Source organism: Gadus morhua, chromosome 21, assembly GCF_902167405.1.
Source record: "Gadus morhua chromosome 21, gadMor3.0, whole genome shotgun sequence".
Lineage (NCBI taxonomy): Eukaryota > Metazoa > Chordata > Actinopteri > Gadiformes > Gadidae > Gadus > Gadus morhua.
In genome coordinates, this window is record NC_044068.1 from 8,945,853 (window position 1) to 8,960,315 (window position 14,463).

Consider the following 14,463-nt stretch of genomic DNA (forward strand, 5'->3'; position numbering starts at 1 on the left):
GTTTATTTGCTGCTGTGGAGCCCAATTGGCTAAAGTGATGTGGAGATCCACCCATTCTTCAATTATATTGGTCGAAGCCTCTGCTCAAGACACGCCCACCCTGGGATGCTGGTATATAGTCGCCAGCACAGAGGCGCCATGTCATCGAAGAAGCTTAACGACGACCGCTGCAATAGAAGCGATTAGATTAACGGCTTGCCCAGCTTTCATTTGTCTTTCATCTAACTTTTCTTTCCAGTATTATCTATTTCTTAAAACGTCATCCACGGCTGGCTTAGGTGGCTGGCCACAAGCGCTATCGATTTGATTTAGATTGTTGAAAGCCACAAGGCTATCATGGATTTTTAAGGCAGGTATGCGGCAGAACTAATGCACAGGCATGCATCGCGCAAGGCAAAACCCTCTCCGAGACTCCATCCTCTCGACTGCACAGCAGTTGGGCTCGAATACCGTCCGCGGTATACCCGTGAGCCAACCTGTGCCGCTCCTCCTTGACCGAAGGAAGCTACTATTAACCAGCTAGTCTGCCTACCCAGCGGCCTGTTAGATTTATCTGTAAGCACTCCATCCATTAATCTGAACGTCGTCCTCTAAAACCGAGTGAAAAAATGAAGCCTCAGGACGTGATGACCGTGAAGACCAGCCTCTGGATCTTCGGGTACGGGTCGCTGGTGTGGAAGCCCGACTTCAAATACAAGAGGAGCATGGTCGGGCATATTCAAGGCTACAAGAGACGCTTCTGGCACGGCGATAACTTTCACCGTGGAAATGACGAGTTGGTAAGATTATCGTTTTTTTTAAAATGATGTATTTGGCCAGAGATGGCTTAAGACACTATGACTGGGTGATTTGTTCGTGGTACCACGCCCTGATGTACTTTCCATTGCCCTGTCATTGACGCGAGCCATTTTTCTTCTCTCCCTGCAGCCCGGAAGAGTGGTGACGCTGATGGAGGATGATGACGTAAGTGGGCTGCGATTATGACGCTGCAATGGAATCTAACGGAAATCGTTTTCATACAGAGTTCCTACCAACACAATAGTTGGGGTGAACTAACATCTCCTCCTCTTCCCTCTCTACAGGCGAGCACTTGGGGCGTGGCCTTCGAGGTGACCGGCGCCCAGGTGGAGGAGTCACTCAAGTACCTGAACCTGCGCGAGGCTGTTCGCGGCGGCTACGCTACCAAGTCAGTGGACTTCTACCCCGAGGGCGGGGTGGACCAGACGCCCGTGACGGCGCTGGTGTACATCGCCACCGAGGACAACCCCCTGTACCTGGGGCCCGCCAGCCCGGAGGTGATCGGGGCTCAGATCGCCATGAGCTTCGGCAAGACCGGCCACAACCTGGAGTACCTCCTGCGCCTGGCCGAGTTCATGAGGCAGAGCTGCCCACACGTAGACGACCCCCACCTGTTTGCCATCGAGGCGGCGGCGCTGGCGTTCGTGCCCTACCTGTTGGCGGCCCAATAGCTTGTACCCTGACCCCCCCCCCCCTCCCTCCTCCCCTCTCTGTACTGTTAACCTTTTGAGTAAAAAGTAGATAGACAACATTAGACACATCAAGGCGTTTCATCTGTCATATCTTTATAATTATGTCATGGTGGATGACTATCTCGTTGTATTCCTGTTGTGTTGCTGAGGTCTGTAACGCTAGTACCCCCCCCCCCCCCCCCAAAGGAGTGTACTACATGTGATCAAATGTGGAAGGAAAGTCTATTTTTTTTTTTACAGCCAGCCATTAATTTACTGTAACTGTATCCCCAAGCCTGTGAGCAACTGTAAACCACATTGTTGTGCTCTATGTTTACCCCTCATGTTGGGTTCACAATAAGCTAAATATGTATTTGCACTGCTAAAGGACTGCTGGTTGTGTTGACATGTGATGACGAATACGACCAGTTTCACAGACTGAAATAAAGTTTTGAACAATGGTTTCTGTTTCGGTGTGACTTGCTTTTGCATAGTGAGTAATGAAACTCATATAGGCTAAAATCCCCTCCCTCATGGGCATAGCATTCACTTCGGGTAAACCTCAGCTCACGACGTGACCTTTGGTTGCATTGCTATTAAGTTGTGACTAATTAGTGTAGACGTACAAAAATACAAGGAAGCTATTCTGAACTGGTGCAGCCCAATATGGTTTTGAATTTGTAGTCGAAGGACTTGTGGTTTTTCAACGCCTTGTAAACACCATCGTATTTCAAGAGCCATACGAGCCTGTGCGCGGATATAGACGTCTAGCTGGAAGCGCCATACATGGGCTGAGATGCATGTAAACACTCCTGGACACACCCGAACCCGAATTGGCTGGGCTAGCGTGTTCCTTGGCCGGAGCTCAAGACCGCACTGGAGGTGCGCAGGCTTACGTAACACCCCGGGCTGGGAAGGGAACTACCTCAGACCTGGAAGTCCTGTGTTTACCGTCTGTTCCACGAACAAGTCAGAGTTCAACACAACACAAATCCTTGAGCCCTCAAAGAAAAAGAATACACACACCCACCTCTTGGAACCCAGAATATTACCATGAAAACACACACACACACACACACACTTCTAACCCAGGATTTTACCAATAACACACATGTTCTTCGAACCCAGAATATTAACAATAACCTTTTATACTCGAGTATTTGTGAAGTGTGCTGTAGATATGGGAGTTCGATGTTGAAAACATTTTGTATATGTGACCCATACTGGATGCAATGAGAACAGTGCATCAGTATAGATGTGTGTCAACATCCACACCCTCATATCTTATCAGCGTTTACTTCACCTTAGAGTTATGCAACGTGTACCCGAACACGTTCAAGTGAAAGTTGTTCAACTTTCACTTGAGAAACGTGAAAGTTCCAAGATGAAATCATGTTTGTGTGGCTGTGCTGTTGGCGGGACTCTGACATTAAGCAGCTGTCAAAAGACTTGAAAGATGAATTCAAAAGGTCGTAAACATAAGAAAAATAACTCAAGTGATTCATTCTAATAGGAGTCAAGAAGAATGTCCGCCCTTGATTCTAGATGCAAATGTAAAAAATCTCACAATTAACCAGATTTAGCACAGTTTTATTTTCAATTGGCTTTTCCTGTTAGTAAAATGGCAGACTTTTTTTATGTACACATAACCTATAAAAATAGATAAGCACATAAGGGAGACCAAAGGAAATGTTGCTCTCAATATTATGTACATCAATATAGAACATATTTTATCACACTATTAACACTAAACAAGAAAACCTAAGACGAATGTAGTGATTGACATACAAAACATTTGCCATTCCAAAACCATCAACGGTAAACAATCTAAAACATTTGAGAATTGTGTACCTTTTTTTGAAATATGAACACAAATTCTAAGCAATCTCGAAAAGAAACACTATAATTTACTTTGTATTGTATGGAAATTTTCACATCACAGTCACAACTCATCCTTACTGATCATAACCTGTATAACTTAAGCAATAAACATTCAAATAATTTAAATCGAAATGCTCTGAGTCCAAGCAGCAGCATCGTCTTGAAATATGTTTCATTAGCCTTCAAGTTTTTTTTGTAATCATCCGATTTAAAAAAATATCGCTGCATTGGTTTTTAATCGAAACATATCGCATCATATAAAAGTTTTCATGGACAAAAAAGGTTTGAGAAAAGTTGTTTAGGCTATGCCATGCTTGTACTGTTTCGTAGGTCGTCCATTACAAAAATAAGAGCTATCGTACAAAAGTGAGAACACGTTTTGTATGGTGTAGTATGGATTCACATTTTGGAAATGCAGAGGATGGAGGATCCAACAGCTTGAAGTTCAGGAACTGAACAATAAAAAAAAAAGAATAAAAAAAAAGAAAATACTTCCAAAGTAAGACATGCAAATGGAAGACATTGCTCAGTGCATCAGACTCATCGGACTCTCTCGCACTGGGCGATACGTTTTCAAAGCCCTTTATGTATGACGTTGGTTAAAATGTTGTGTATGGATATATATATATATATATATATATATACATACATACAAACATATGTATATAACCTAGGCATTACCATCAATGACTCCCAGAACATGACCACAGAAGGACACAAAATAGAACAAACAACACAAGAGGAGGAACCAGGTTGTCTCATCTCCAAAGCACTTAAGAAACTCTCCTGCCACAATGCAAGCCAATATCCACAGCAGGAGACGCCATTCGGACGCTTGGAGATAAGAAACGCAACATACCAACTGGGAGGGACTGCGGGGCATTGTAACTCTTTGTGTGCGCACGTGTGTGGGTGTGTGTGTGTGTGTGTGTGTGACTTTGTAATAGAGTGCGTTCCTTCATTTAGTGAATGCTGTTCCCTTGACAGTGTGGGTACTGTGCGGCCAGCTTTCTGAGAGATCACAGTGAGAGCAGGTCTGGTTTCAGGGTGGAGCGCAAGAGGGTCTTTTTTCATGGTGTCCACATTTGCTTACCATAGCTGGTTATTCCTCTGTGTGTGTGTGTGTGTGTGTGTGTGTGTGTGTGTGTGTGTGTGTGTGTGTGTGTGTGTGTGTGTGTGTGTGTGTGTGTGTGTGTGTGTGTGTGTGTGTGTGTGTGTGTGCGCGCGCGCGCGCGCGCGCGCTACTGTGGCCCCGGTCCGGCGGGCCCCTTGCCCTTGCGTGCCGAGCCGTGGCCGGCGTGCGCAGAGTGTTTGTGGGGGCTGGGGGTGGAGGTCCCTCTCTTGGCCTGGGGAGAGGAGCTGCTGCCCGGGCTGAAGGCTGGGCTGGAGGCCGCTGGGGCCGCGCCGGAGCGGCCCAGAGCCGGCTGCAGAGTGCCGGCCGTAGGCAGGCCTTCAGGGGGGGGGGGGGGGGGGGGACGGACGAGATGAAGAGCTTAGAGCTTCAATAAATCATGAGTTGAGCCTTTTAGACATTTGACATCCTGAGTATGAGTCAGTCTATTAAAGCGGAGCTCAACTTGCATGTGGATGCAAAGTATTCCATCCCCATCCGAGTGCAACACACGTGTGTGTAAAAGAGTGTGTGTGTGGGTGCGCGTGTGTCCCCTCACCTTTGCCCATGCTGTAGCCGTAGGCGGCGTAGGCTGCGGCCGACGCCGCCGCCGCTCCGGCCATCGCCCCCGCTATCGCTGCCGCGCTTCCGGCGGTGGACTTGCGGCCACGCCCCTTCCCCGCCGATTTAGCTCCGCCCCCAGAGCCTTTGGGCCGGCCGCGGCTGCGGCCAGACCTCCCCCTCCCGGGGCCCGCAGCGTCCTGAGCTGAAATACCTGTGAGGGAAATGAGTAAAGAGTGTCAGAGATGGCGCCGTATCTCCTCCTGATTCCTTTTGGTATGGACAGCATAAGCACAGAAAACCTTTTGGGTTAAGTCTTATATGAAAAACCAAATGATAAAAGCAATTTCTCCTTCGATTTCCAAACCACAATCAGCTCCTCGCATCTGACCTATAAGACAGATGAATGTGTTGCAGTGTGATAGGCTCTGGCTCAGGAAGTGGGCATGATCAGGAGGATGATCATGATGAAGATGAAGATGATGAGGTAAGCGTGGCTTGAATGTGACCCAGGCCTACAAGAGCACCAGACGACATCCCTTACAGGGAGAAATGATCCGTCAACCAAAGGGGGTTAGGGTCGAAAGAAAAGTAACCCAGCTGAGGCTTCCTCCCTCCAATAGTCCCACAGGTCTACAGAATAAGAGTAATCCTGCCCTAAACTGCTCTCCTGTGACGGACTGGGCTTCTCTCTACTGTATCCTTCAGCACATTGAGTAAGGTTGGGTCTGTTTCCTGAATCGGCTGCCAAATAACCCAGCCCTGTCCTTTTAACTGCTAACAGCTTAAACCCTCTCCATGAGTCCCTTATCTTCCCCCAGGCCTCTGGTCCTCCTCTCCCCTGTATAAACCTTTCACCCCTCACACACGCGCAGCACTCCCCACCACACACACACACACACGCATCACTCCCCACCACACACACACACACACACACACGTATCACTCCCTCCACACACACATCCTTCCCGACCAGGCATGCAAACACACACTCTGCGACTCCGCCTCCTTCAGTCTCCCTGGCGCATGGACTCACAAACTGAAACACACACACACACACACACACACACACACACACACACACACACACACACACACACACACACACACACACACACACACACACACACACACACACACACACACACACACACACACTTTTGCAACTACTTTTTCAGTCTGCCCTTCACTGTCCCGTTTCCTCCTCACCCCAATAAAAAAAATGAAAACAATGACTCTCTCTCTCTCCCTCCCTCCTCCCCCATACAGGGTCTAATCCACCCATCCCGGGATGGAGTGCAGCGGACTCTGGGGGCCGCCGGGCCCAAGTCATAAATCATCTCCCCCCCTGACCGGAGGGCAACCAGGACAGCTGGACCCCACATGGAGGGCAGAGCGTCCGGGGGGAGAAGGGCGTTTAAAGAGGGATTATTTCACGGCAAAGCGTCCAAAGCTTATGCTACAGCAGTGACACACAGACTCAAGTTGAGCTATGGGGCGGATCACAGAGGAAAAGCCAGGGGACTGTGTGTGTGTGTTGGTGTGGCGGGGGGGGGGGCAATGTACCCTACGTAAATGGAAATAATCGGTCCCCTAATCGGCTCATGGATGCATGAGGTAATGGCGGTCGGGAACAGCCTGGTTACAGCGGCGGGCCCTGGCTGCACGGCGTGTTCTGATCAGGACCTCCGCAGGCGGAGGCCACAAGGCCGCCGTGCTGCAGCTCAGCACAACAGGAGACTAGAGAGGGGTCGTTCTGTACGCAGGGGGGCTAGGGAGCTGTGACGTGGTGGGGCTCGGTGAACCAGAGCATTCAGACTCTGTCCTAATAAGTAGAGTCCAGTCGAATGAGCTCTGTGTTATCGGTGGGTTGGTGTGGATTTTGTTTTTTTATTGAAGACCTATTAAAAAACGGGTTTACCATGAATAACAGGACTTAAACCCACTGATCTGTCAGGCTGCTATGATGCATGCAAAATAAAAAGGTATATGGGGGTGAAAGAGGCATCCACTGTGCAGCCGTCCCCAGGAATACGTTCTTCGCGGCGCTAGCTCATGTAAAACAAGGTTTTGGAAACAGATTTGAACCATCTGTAGTCAATAGAGTGGACCTCTGATGGGGTCTGACCCAGGATTGTTCTTGGACATCTGCACCCCCTGCACACACGTGGACACACACATACACACTCACACACTCGCACACACACACACACACACACAATCACACACATAGAAGCAAGAGCCCACACGCACACACATACACGCACGCACACACACACACACCGTCTGAACCCCCCTACCGTTGACGTTGTCCGAGACGGAGCCGGAGACGGAGGCGGGGGAGTTGGTGGCGCGGGACTGGGGGGCCGACGACGAGGCCAGGTCGTCCACGATCACCAGCATGTCGCTGCTGCTCTCGTCGCCCTCGGCGTCCGGGGGGGGCAGGGAGCCCGTCTGCAGCTCGCTGCTCAGGGAGATCTGGCCGAGGGACCACACCCCATCAGACACACACACACACACACACACACACACACACACACACACACACACACACACACACACACACACACACACACACACACACACACACACACACACACACACACACACACACACACACACACACAGAAGGTTGAGCGTCATTGACCAGGAGGTTGGGAGGTGCCCGGGGAGCGGGTTTGGGGGGGGGGGGGGGGGGGTGAGGGCAGGATGAGAGGAAAGGTGAGGAGGAAGAGGAGGTCATAACAAAGTAAAGGAGAGAAGGGAGAGAGGAAAGGAGAGAAGGAAGAGGAGGGGTTGAGGGAGAATGAGGATAAGAGGAAGGCCGTAATAAAAAGGAAACGAGTGAGAGAAAAGCAGGAAGGAATCCATCAAAGTGGAGGGGTCAGAAGAGGAAGAAGAGGGTGGGCAGTGTGTAACGGGAATGATATTTGAAGGCACACACTCTCTGAACTCACTCTCTGTAATAAGAGAGTTTTATGAATCTGAAACAAGCGGATGGAACCAGGTGCTCCTTGAATCTCTCTGAGCCCTTTCTCCCTTTCCATCTCTCTCTCTCTCTCTCTCTGCCTCTATGTCTCTCTCCCCCCGAGGAATGGGCTGGGCACGGCAGAGTCCCTGTCCTCTCTCTCTCTCTCTCTCTCTCTGTTTGTCTCTATGTCTCTCTCTCACCTCGCTGAAGGGGCTGGGCACGGCAGAGTCCCTCTCTCTCTCTCTCTCTCTATGTCTATGTCTCTCTCTCTCTCTGTCTCTCTCTCACCTCGCTGAAGGGGCTGGGCATGGCAGAGTCCCTGTCCTCTCTCTCTCTCTCTCTCTATGTCTCTCTCTCTGTCTCTATGTCTCTCTCTCTCTCTCAGTTTGTCTCTGTCTCTCTCTCACCTCGCTGAAGGGGCTGGGCATGGCAGAGTCCATGTCCCCCCCCCCTCTCTCTCTCTCTCTCTCTCTCTCTCTCTCTCTCTCTCTCTCTCTCTCTCTCTCTCTCTCTCTCTCTCTCTCTCTCTCTCTCTCTCTCTCTCTCTCTCTCTCTCTCTCTCTCTCTCTCTCTCTCTCTCTCTCTCTCTCTCTCTCTCTCTCTCTCTCTCTCTCAGTTTGTCTCGATGTCTCTCTCTCTCTCTCTCTCTGTTTCTCTCTATGTCTCTCTCTCTCTGTTTGTCTCTATGTCTCTCTGTCTCTCTCTCACCTCGCTGAAGGGGCTGGGCATGGCAGAGTCCATGTCCACGCTGATGAAGGAGTCCTCCCCGTCGGCCGAGAGGTTGGAGTTGTCGGCCGAGGGCGCGTGGGCGATGACCAGGTTCACCTCCTTCCCCCGCTTGGGCTCCGACTCCTCCCCCTTCTTCTGGAGCTGTGTGTGTGTGTGTGTGTGTGTGTGTGTGTGTGTGTGTGTGTGTGTGTGTGTGTGTGTGTGTGTGTGTGTGTGTGTGTGTGCGCGCGTGCGAGTGTGTGCGTGGGGACATATATATGTGTGGAGAAGGGTGACGGAAAAAAGACACGTAAGCCATGAAGGATTATGAGAACGCAGATCGTTCAACTTCTTTCCGATTTTTATTGTGAATTACAATAAGTCTTTGTCATCACCCTCTGACCGTACAAAAGCCCACCCAAGGGCGACCCAGAACCCAGAGGGAAGACACATGGAGAAGGAACAGAGGAGGGCTCCCTCGCTCCTGGGAGGGTGAGGAGGGCATGTGTTGCCCAGCGTGGAGACACATAAACGACCGTGAGGTCCAGAGAGGGAGAGGAGGGCAACACATGCCCTCCTCTCCCTCTCTTGCTCCAGAGAGGGAGAGGAGGGCATTTGTTGCCCAGTGTGGGGACACATGAAGGACCTAACCAGTGTGCGGCCCGTCTAATGACTAATGGGCAGGGAAGGCCGGCTTACCTTCTCTGCGTATTTCTCCCTCTTCCTCTTGCGGTCCTTCACCTTGCTGCACTCCTCCAGGTCCCTCTTCTCCTCTTGTCTGACGCGCACTACGGGAGAACACACACACACACACACACACACTGTGAGGACACGCGCATGCTATGTACAGAATGTATCTGGGTGTATGCGTGTGTGTGCGTCTGTGTTTGTGTGTGTCTGCGTGTGCTTCTGCATGTTAGTCAGTCAGTGTGTGTGTGTGCGTGTGTCTGCTTCTATGCGTGCTTGTGTTGTGTGCGCTGTGTGTCAGCATTGTTTGTTTGCGGTTGTGCCTGTGTGTGAGGGGCTGTGTGTGTGTGTGTGTGTGTGTGTGTGTGTGTGCGTTTGCGGGTGTGTGTGTGTGTGTGTGTGTGTGTTTGCGGGTGTGTGTGTGTGTGTGTGTGTGTGTGTGTGTGTGTGTGTGTGTGTGTGTGTGTGTGTGTGTGTGTGTGTGTGTGTGTGTGTGTGCGTTTGCGGGTGTGTGTGGAGCATGCGTAGGCCGCTCACGTTTCTTCTCCAGCTCGTCGTCGTCCAGCAGCAGGCCGACCACCTCCTTCGGCTTCAGGGTGTCGGGCTTGAAGTTCCCGCCTGAGATCACCACCCGCTGGATCTGATTGGCAGACGGTGGACAACGTTGATGAGCATCACCATGGTGTGGCCAATGGCGTCAGAGCTTTAGTGAGGCCAGTATTGTTCAGCATTGTTCTGTCTGTGGTCTAAAGGATGTTTCTGTGTTCCTGGCTCCCTGATTATGGATCCCAGTAGGAGGAACCAACACATTTGCGTCATGTCGCAGGCTGACAACAAACCAAAACATATCTTTGAAATGAACTACAGAATGGCTTCTCATCGTGTCATGGTGTGGTCATCTATACGTGCGTGTATGTGCCTGTTGCGTGCGTGCGTGCGTGAGACCTCGCTCTTCTCCTTGGCGCGCTGCAGGATCCTCTCCTCGATGGAGCCCTGGCAGATGAGCCGGTACACGGTGACCTGCTTGGTCTGGCCCAGCCGGTGGGCCCGGTCCATGGCCTGCTGGTCCACCGTGGGGTTCCAGTCGCTGTCGTAGAAGATCACCTGGGGGCGCACGCACACGCACACACACACACACACACACACACACACACGTTGAGGTCATGAGGTCCATATAGTCTCAATTCATCTTGACGACACATGTTTTCACGAGGTCCACTTCCAAGTAGAACAGAGACAGACACAACAGGAGACAGAGCTTTGAGGAGAGAAACACAGGGGGATATAGATCGGAATTTGTCGATTCAGGGTTTGCATCATAAGACGGGCACGGTTTCAATAAAAACAACGTCCCTGACGAACCGCATGAAAACGCAGTTAAGGGAAAACGTGTGTGTGGACTAATGGCTTCACTGTGGGTCCGAGCGTTTGCTGAGGCATCGACTTAACGCGCACTCAATTAAGCGTTGGAATGGCGTGTTGACGCTGGTGGGGGCCGGTGTTTATGTGGGCCATGTTCTGGGGGGACTCACCGTGTCCGCAGCGGTCAGGTTGATGCCCAGCCCCCCCGCCCGTGTGCTCAGCAGAAACACAAAGATGTCCGTCCTGCAAAGGGAGGGCTTTGTTAAGACCTTGTTATAAACACACACACACACACACACACAAGCACCAGAGTATGACTGAGGATATTGGAAACACACACAAACCTAAATTCTTTCCAATAAAACACAGAACCCCCCCACCCCCCCCAGGACTTGACTAATGAAAGCCAGAGAACGCAGACAGATCACGTGGACACACACACACACAGATACACACACACACACACACACACGCACACACACACACACACACACACGTTTCCCCCTCACCGGCTTTGGAAGTCTGCCACCATGTCTCTGCGTTCTGAGATCTTGGAGGAGCCGTCCAGACGCATGTAGGTGTGCTTTCGGTAAACCATGTACTCCTGAAAACACAAGAGGAAGAAGAAGACAAGAGGAATAGAGAGAGAGATAAATGAGGAGAAGGAATGAGGGACAACATCAACCCCTGCAGTCTCTCAAACTTCAAAGATCGGTTCTCCAGAAGAATGCACATGTAAGACTTGAGCTTCGCTTATGGCCAGAGCTAGACTTCATATCTGCTTTAGAACAGCAGATATTTCGCACTGAAATAGAAAGACAATATTTGGGCAGCACTTGAGTTGAGTGGGAGTCCATTAACAACGTTGAAGGGGCCACTTTTGGTACCACACACTGTGCTAATGCATGGCGAAAGCATCGAAGTGCGTCAAAGTAGAGCTTCACACAGGCCAAGTGCTTTTCCAAGCGCACCAGAATGGGAAAGAAGGAGTAGGAAGTGTGTCCCTGCGTGTTCTAGTCACATGCTTGTTTGTTCATTAGCCGTGCACCTTATCAGCTGGGCTTCGCTGATCTCATCAATTCCTGTGCTCGGCGAAACTTTCCGCTACTGCTGTTATTGGGGCGGTGTGTGTTTAACAGACCGAGCATACCCCTAGCTTAGAGGTTAAGACTCACAGAGAATAGGTAGCTCCGTCGGATACCGCCGTATCTCATCAAGGCTCAAACTGGAACCAGAATAATACGCTTCAGACATGGTTGTGAATTTATGAGGCACATCAGCCCCTAAGTGGGCATTAAACCCTGATCTAATACCAATGATCTCACCTCGTTTACAAGCACGATCTAGAAAGCGGAGTTCAACTCGAATACTTGATGATTCTGTGAAACTGCGGCTCAGATATACCGATTGTAAAAGTCCCATGGATTTAAAAGGGAACCATTGTTCTGACACCGGCTCGTGGGGGCGGTGGTAGCGTTCATCTCACCATGCATTTCTCTTGTTAAGGAACGAGTTGCCTTAAGCGGGGGCGTCTGATAGGCCGTCATGCTTTCAGTGGTGCACCGAGGAGCTTATTAAGAGCTGTTAGACCCCGATGTTCGGTTCCAGAGAACAAAGCACCAAGAGCTGTGGTGTCCTTTGCTGTGGGATCCAACACACTTTAGTGAAATACCCACTTTAAAATATGTTATAGATATGCACTTTCAGATCCCAAAGCCCCAGTATGGGTTTTTTGGTGCTCTGAAACACTTAATATGAATAATCTCAGCTCCCAACACACACAAGAACGTACAGAGATGTATGTATGTATGTATGTATGTATGTATGTATGTATGTATGTATGTATGTATGTATGTATGTAGGTATGTAGGTATGTATGTATGTATGTATGTATGTATGTATGTGAGTGGGCCCAGAAGGTGATGATAACGAGGGTGGTGGGGGTAGGAGACAAGGTTCAGGGCCACCACACTGATGAGGTGACATGGTGATGTATCAATCTTTACCGACACCCCTTCCTCCCACCTCGCCCACAGAAACACACCCCACACTCACTCTAGCCATCACGTCCCACATCGGACCCCAGATAAGTCCTCCCCAGCCCCCTACGCCATGGAGGGCTCTCCTCTGCGTGCGTCTCGCTCGGCTCCCCCCAGAGCCCCATATGCTCAGAGACAAGACTACATTAGACGTTGTGAGGGGCCCCCAAACGCCTCGTTTTGCATATCTCCTGCGAGCGAGGGCCGTTTGCAAAAGCTCTGATTGGCCTTAAAAGCGTATAACCCAGGGCCTTGTTAAAAATCTTCCCGGAGAAAAAAAAAGGCAGTATATTTTAAGCAGCCCCCATTACTACTAACTGTGTTATTACTCTCCGAGTTGTCTGCGAGCACAGACCGCCATCACCACCGTGCTCCGCTTAAAAAATGATGGCTGGGCCATTATCTTGAGTCCACCGCAATGAGGGATAAAACCCACAATCCGAAAAAAACCCAGAGCCTCAGACTTCGGCCTAACACGTCTCTCACAGCCTGGAGGCTCTTTTACCTAGGCACCAGCAGGCTCCTTGTCACGGCAGATCTGGAAATCTGTCGATAAAAAAGGGATTTACGCCAACCCTCATTGGACATCAATGCAGCCAGCCGTCTTAAACGGGCTTGTGACAGGCCCGCTAAGCTCATAAAAAAAACACTTTACTGCTCCATTGTGTTCGTAAACGCGGACAGATATAGCGTTTGGAAATGGAGAGATGCCACGTTGCTATTTTTGGTCGTCTTTTTTTCTTTCAAATCCAACGTTTATGCTGCTATTCTGGTTTAGCTAGCTCCAACTCTCTTTCTATTTCTTGGCTGAGGGGAGCAAAGGGGTTGATGCTAGCCCTGAGCTACTCTAGCGGTGGCTATCCTACAGGATGTAAAGCGCTCTTGAGAACAGCGACAGACCAAGAGCACACTAAAGGGATGGACCAAGAGGCGAGGGCCAGGCGAGGTTAACCAACGCGGTTGATTTTTCAAGGCAGAGGAACCACACAGGGGCATCAGCTCAATACGGGACGCGGGTCCAAGGCTGACCTGATTTACCAGTAGCGCTTTGCTCACGGTGGTCATTTCAGACTAGCACACTAAAAGTAAATGATAGGGAACGTATAAAAGTGCAGCTCGGTTAGCAGACTTGTATTTTATTAAGTGGGTTTCGATTCCGTTTGCCAATGGATTTTAGTGCCGTGTAAAACCCAAGACAAAACGTGACACTGTAAATTACCGTAATGCATAGCACCGCAGCAGGGGGACTTGACCATATATGGGCAACCTGGTGCAAGATGGCATGCAAGATCAAGATGGAGGCCACTACTACGGCTGGGGTTTGTGGGAAGAAAAAAAGGAACGTAAGCGTGGAAAGAGCGCACAGGTCTTATCCAAATAATCAGAAAAAAAAATGCAAAAAAGACGACTCTGGCTTGCCTCTTGATTATAGACACACAGGCCCCTAGCAACAAGGGCCGTCCCCCGGGGGCCCATGTTGCCTGCGCGTCTGTCATCAAAAGACGCGGGGCCTCACCCATGGCGTCACAGATACAGGCCTTTTTTCGGCCTCAGAGAAATGTGTGTGTCGTTGACTCTGGGCGTTTAGACAATGGAGTGACACACTAGAAACCGCCTCGTCATTCAGCCCCCCCTGCTAGAAAACGCCTGCCAGTTCCCACGCCCGCCTGCCAA

General features: G+C 50.3%; 2 protein-coding genes across 8 annotated transcripts in view; one reads left to right on the plus strand and one right to left on the minus strand.

Moving 5' to 3' along the window:
- The first annotated feature begins 131 nt into the window (after nt 1–131).
- Nucleotides 132–1,930, plus strand: chac1 (ChaC, cation transport regulator homolog 1 (E. coli)). The gene is made up of 3 exons (XM_030346103.1): nt 132–779; nt 928–963; nt 1,083–1,930. The coding sequence occupies exons 1-3, from the start codon at nt 609–611 to the stop codon at nt 1,467–1,469; spliced, it is 594 nt and encodes a 197-aa protein (XP_030201963.1). The 5' UTR covers nt 132–608; the 3' UTR covers nt 1,470–1,930.
- Nucleotides 1,931–3,042: 1,112 nt separating this feature from the next.
- ino80 (INO80 complex ATPase subunit) overlaps nt 3,043–14,463 on the minus strand; it is a 40,806-nt gene continuing 29,385 nt past the window's right edge. For all 7 annotated transcript variants that reach the window (XM_030346010.1, XM_030346004.1, XM_030346005.1 and 4 more), the window contains exons 29-37: nt 11,260–11,354; nt 10,921–10,993; nt 10,334–10,492; nt 9,926–10,028; nt 9,401–9,489; nt 8,702–8,863; nt 7,323–7,500; nt 5,021–5,236; nt 3,043–4,800 (exon numbers count right to left, since the gene is read on the minus strand). In XM_030346010.1, coding sequence (XP_030201870.1) covers nt 4,592–4,800; nt 5,021–5,236; nt 7,323–7,500; nt 8,702–8,863; nt 9,401–9,489; nt 9,926–10,028; nt 10,334–10,492; nt 10,921–10,993; nt 11,260–11,354 — 1,284 coding nt within the window. In that variant the 3' untranslated portion in view covers nt 3,043–4,591. The remainder of the gene's footprint in view (nt 4,801–5,020; nt 5,237–7,322; nt 7,501–8,701; nt 8,864–9,400; nt 9,490–9,925; nt 10,029–10,333; nt 10,493–10,920; nt 10,994–11,259; nt 11,355–14,463) is intronic.